The following is a 4,773-nucleotide window of genomic DNA, read 5'->3' as shown; positions in this document are numbered from 1 at the left end:
TCTCTTTTTTTTGTGACAATACCTGCAACATGCTTCAAATCTTCATTTTGGCAAACCACAAATAAATTAAAACACAAACATTCATAAAACACAATGTGACATTTTTTTAGGACGCTTCGAAAAAGAAAAATACGTACAATACAGAACCCCGAAAAGAAAAGAAGAAAAGAAAACGAGAAAAGAGAAGCATTTGCATTTTTTTTGTTTTCCCCATATTTTTTCTTGCTTTTCTTAAAAAAAAGATATACAGTAGCTAGCTACCAATCACATGTCACATGCAGATATAATACAACATAATCAGTTCACCCAGTTAGTGTCTGCAAACTACCGATCTAAACTATATCACAAAATTATTCTCTTGAAACCAGCAAACACTCAGCATTTGAGATATTTTGTCTTAATAATAATAATTCAGTTTTACAGTTTTTCTCCGCCGACGAGCCGAGAGATCGCCAAAACACGATTTTTCGTACACGATGGTGTGTTTACTTTTTTTGTGTTTTCCTTTTGATGGGAGTGTAACACACATATCTGCTCACGCATGCACTCAACACGCGGACCGAACTGAAAGGTGGAGGTTTCTCCGATCCGAACGCGGCATGCTGCCAGCGGCACCTCAACCCCTCCCCTCCCCAAAAAACCCATAGGGCACGAGCAGCAGAAAGTGACAAAATGTCAGCGCCGAGCGGGAGGTTTGACATCCTCCCGTCTTTCTGCTCTTCTCTAACGACGCTCCGCTGAAATGTCAGACCAATTAGCCGCCTTCCCTCTGACATTTAACTGGCAGATACGGCAAAACAAACACACGAGGAGCACAGGCGTGTTAGCTAGCGGGCGTCCGATTGATTCGGAGCCGCGGACTTCATATTAGATATTCATAAAGTCCCTTTTTTTAAAAATAAAAAAAAGGTTGAAACGCTGAGCGTGTAAAGTCATCACAGCGGGCGGAGCAAATAACACATGTCTTCGGCCATTTTGCGAGCCACCTGACATTTCCGTGAAGCGACCGGCGGTGATCAAAGCTTCACGCAAACTCCCTCCTCTTCGTCTTCCTCTCGTCCTCTCCCTCTCTTTCAGCAGACATCAATCAGGCGGGCTCTGAAGCGAGCGCTCGTCTAAAGCACCACTCCGACTTCATCACTGGGTGTTGAGGTGTGTGTGCACCAATGTGTGTGTGTGTGTGTGTGTGTGTAGCACAGCTAAACGTCCGATAGCGTATATTCTACTAACCTCTTATCGGAGAGACAGACGAGACATTCAGTCACAACCACACACGTGTTTACAGTACTAATAATTATAATCAGGAGCTGACGGAGAACGTGAGACGGCGACGAGGAATTCAGCAAAAAACTAAAATAAATAAAACAAACTCACTCCCTTTAGGCCTTAGAGTGTCATTCACAGTAAATCATATTATTCTCTGTTTAAAGGGGTTGTCTCCCTTGCTCACACACACACACACACACACACACACACTGAGGCCTGGGCTTCAGCAGTACCATCTGGTATTTTAATCATGGGAATTACAGTCTTCTTCCTCTCCTACACACACACACACACACACACACACACACCATGAGAGTCAGAGAGAGAGAAATAAAGCGAGGTGATTGGCCGTCCGTTCTATTTTATCGTAGTCTCTGCGTAAAAAAGCAACGTGTGACTTTGTTATGTCTCCGTTAGAAATCAACATCCATCTACGCAACAGTGAGCTCTAAACGTAGCCATGAGAGTGAGCGAGCGAGCTAAATAAACAGAGAGAGAGAGAGCACAGCTCCATGTAAATTACAATCTTGTTGCATTGAACTGTGAGCAACAGCACAGTCGAAAAGAAATAAGGGGGAGTGAATGAGTGAGCATCACGCCGGAGCGCTGCCCGTCTATTAAACATTAACAGCTTCATTTATATGCAAATGACCCGACAGCGACAGAGCGAGAGAGAGAGAGAGGGAGAGAGAGAGGGAAGTGATGCCAGTTCAGTGCCGTAGAGGAGGAGGAGGGAGGAAGAGGGGGGTGGGAGGATGAGTCCCCTTCATTCAGTAGTCTTTCACATTGGTGGAAAAGTCCACGCTGTCCGATTGATCCTGAACGCTGCACGGGTGTGCGTCATGGACGGTAACACACACTCCGATGCAACGCACTCCCAGCTTGAAAATAAAATATAACAACACAGACAAAGAAAGAACATCTGTGAGTGAAGATGGAGATTGTTGAGTTAGCGTGGTGTGTCGTTTTAGCGTGCTAGCTGGGTTTGGTCCGGCTAGCGCAGGTAAGGGGGAGGGAGGGGGGGTATGGAGGGGGGAGGGGGGGTGTTGGTGGATCGGCGGGTCAGGCACTCAGCCGTCGGACACTGGCGGGGACACCCAGCCGTACTTCTCGTGGGTCTTCACCAGGGACTTGAAGGTGGCCTCGGCTTCCTTACGGCTGAAAGCTTTCTTGGACTTCCCTGATTTCCTACATATACGGCCCTGAGGACACAGAGAGGGGGGGTGAGAAAATACAGATGACATCACACTCAATAAGACAACAATATTATCAATATATTATCAGTTTCAGAGTCAGACCTTTCATAACCTCTCTGGTGGTTTTGGTTTTCTACAAAGTTATTAAAGCAAACTTCCAACGTGTTCGGGAACGTTTTCACTGTCTGTCGGAGAGTCTAATGAGGATTTGAAACAACAGTGTTTTTATGTTTCCACAATGAAGGTTTTGTACGTATTTAATAGACAGGGTGCAGGATTTTGTGGCCCCTAGAGGTGCGGTTGCAGATTGCAACCAACTTAAAAACCCTTTCCGCTTACTCAGCGCTTTCTTGTTTTAATGAGGTAATCTTTACTATAATAACACGACTTCAGGAGCAGGAGTGGTGTAGGAATACGATTCTTATTTTCAGGTGATTATACACGATAAAATATTATATTCATACTATTCATAGAGCCCCCTGAAACGCTACACACTGGCCCTTTAAATATGTAACGTGTTATTTACATAAAATATAACCTAAACAGGTAAATACATATAATGTAATGTTATGTTGGGATGATTGTTGTGTGTTTTACTGGAGGGAGATGGACTCGTGACCTCCTTATTCCCACATTTATGGCTGCTGCATGAAAGTAAAACGTCACTAAATTCACACAGCTGGTTTGTTTTTCTGACCATCTGTCAAAAAAAAATCCTCCAAATTATGAATTAATTTTCCCACAAAATGAGCCGATGAGCCAAATGAACGACTGATTGGCGATGTTGGCGGTGATCTAAATCAGAGCATGTCTGGCATGAAGGTGACTCATCATTTTGACTTTGCCAGAAATGAGACAGAGGTGTCCCTCCACGTCCAGATCCAAAGCTGCTATGTGTGGACTGTTAGGTGATTACAGCATCTATTTAAAGCAGCAGCTATTTCTGTCATTAATTAATCATTTTACATGCTGAATCCATTAATCGTTTGGCCTGTAAAGTGTCATAAACGAGTTAAAAATGACCCTCATGATCACCGGGACTTCAAAAAGAGCACATTTTTATTAGATATTTAATGATATTCGGTTTGCCGTCACATGAAGCAGATTATTCCCAGTGCTTTTTAAGGAGGAGGAAATACATTCTTGATTTGTCTTCTTGCATGTTGACATTGATTTTGCTTTCGGCGTCAAAAGAATATGAAATAAACAGAACTTGTCAAAATGTTATCCGTCTGATTTTGGATCTGTGTTTTCAGATCAAAGAGAAAGTTGCTCTTGATTGTCAGCCGTGTTGTCAAAAAAAAAAAAATCGGTTTCAATTCTTTTCCAGACAAAAAAAAAATATAAGACAGAGAGGCCTCTCCACTCCATGAATACTGAAATCATGTTAGATGTTGATGCGAGCCTCCTCGGAGTGAATAAATATCAGCCACGATTTACACCTTAAGTCCTGCAGCCGTATACAGGAAGGAAGGTCAAAGGTCGGCCATTGTTGACACAATGCAGCAATGAACTTTTCAATCTGGTTCATTCTCCCACCTGGTGCTTAAAGGAGATATTTAGGCTCATTCCTGCCTGTGTGGTCAATATAAAGCCAGTTAGCTTAGCTTAGCACAAAGACTGGAAACAGGTGGAAACAGTTAGCCTGGCTAGCCTTCAATGAAAGCAGCAGCACTCGTAAAGCGCAAACTAACATCCTGTGAATACCGAGTTCTTTTTATTTCCGTCTGTTGTTTGTTGTTTCTTTCTAAATGTAGCTGCGTTATCCCTGCATTTCTTACATTAAAGCAACATTTGTATTCATGACTTTGGCTCCTAATGTTCTGTATGAACACATTAGTGGTGCTTTGCATGTGAATGGGATGCTTAGTTCTACAATACAATAAAAATAGGTTATCTTTGCAACAACAGGAACAGCATTAGGCCAAATTACAGATTTTGACGGAGATTAAACAAGATAACATTAGCCTTGAACACATTAGCACTATTGTTTTAAAGCTGTATGTTACATTAACAACACGTGGATTTCAGATTTTACAGGTTTGAGCTGCATCAAACACAGTCCGGTGTTATTTCTCCGCTCCCACAGCCCACAGTTACGCACTTGCTCGGCTATTTTGGGTGGAAAGTGATGCGGGGGATGAAGGGAGAGGAGGTGATAACGTTGAATGATCTGGAGATTAGGGTTACAGTTTCCATTCCTGTAGCAACACTGGCCTCATTTCACTGCGAGGGCTTAGCGACGTTCACTCTCAATGTCTCTCCGTCTCTCTCTCTCTCTCGGACAGACACACATTGGTTGGATAGCTCG

At 43.1% G+C, this 4,773-nt stretch overlaps 1 protein-coding gene across 1 annotated transcript in view; it reads right to left on the bottom strand.

Annotated features, from left to right (window-relative positions):
- ube2ql1 (ubiquitin conjugating enzyme E2 QL1) overlaps positions 1-4,773 on the bottom strand; it is a 9,872-nt gene continuing 5,099 nt past the window's right edge. Inside the window, exon 3 of the mRNA XM_084032458.1 lies at positions 1-2,468. Coding sequence (XP_083888584.1) covers positions 2,337-2,468 — 132 coding nt within the window. The 3' untranslated portion in view covers positions 1-2,336. The remainder of the gene's footprint in view (positions 2,469-4,773) is intronic.

This window comes from Eutrigla gurnardus (genome assembly GCF_963514095.1).
Source record: "Eutrigla gurnardus genome assembly, chromosome: 17".
NCBI classification, from domain to species: Eukaryota; Metazoa; Chordata; class Actinopteri; order Perciformes; family Triglidae; genus Eutrigla; species Eutrigla gurnardus.
This window is presented reverse-complemented; position numbering and strand designations above follow the sequence as displayed.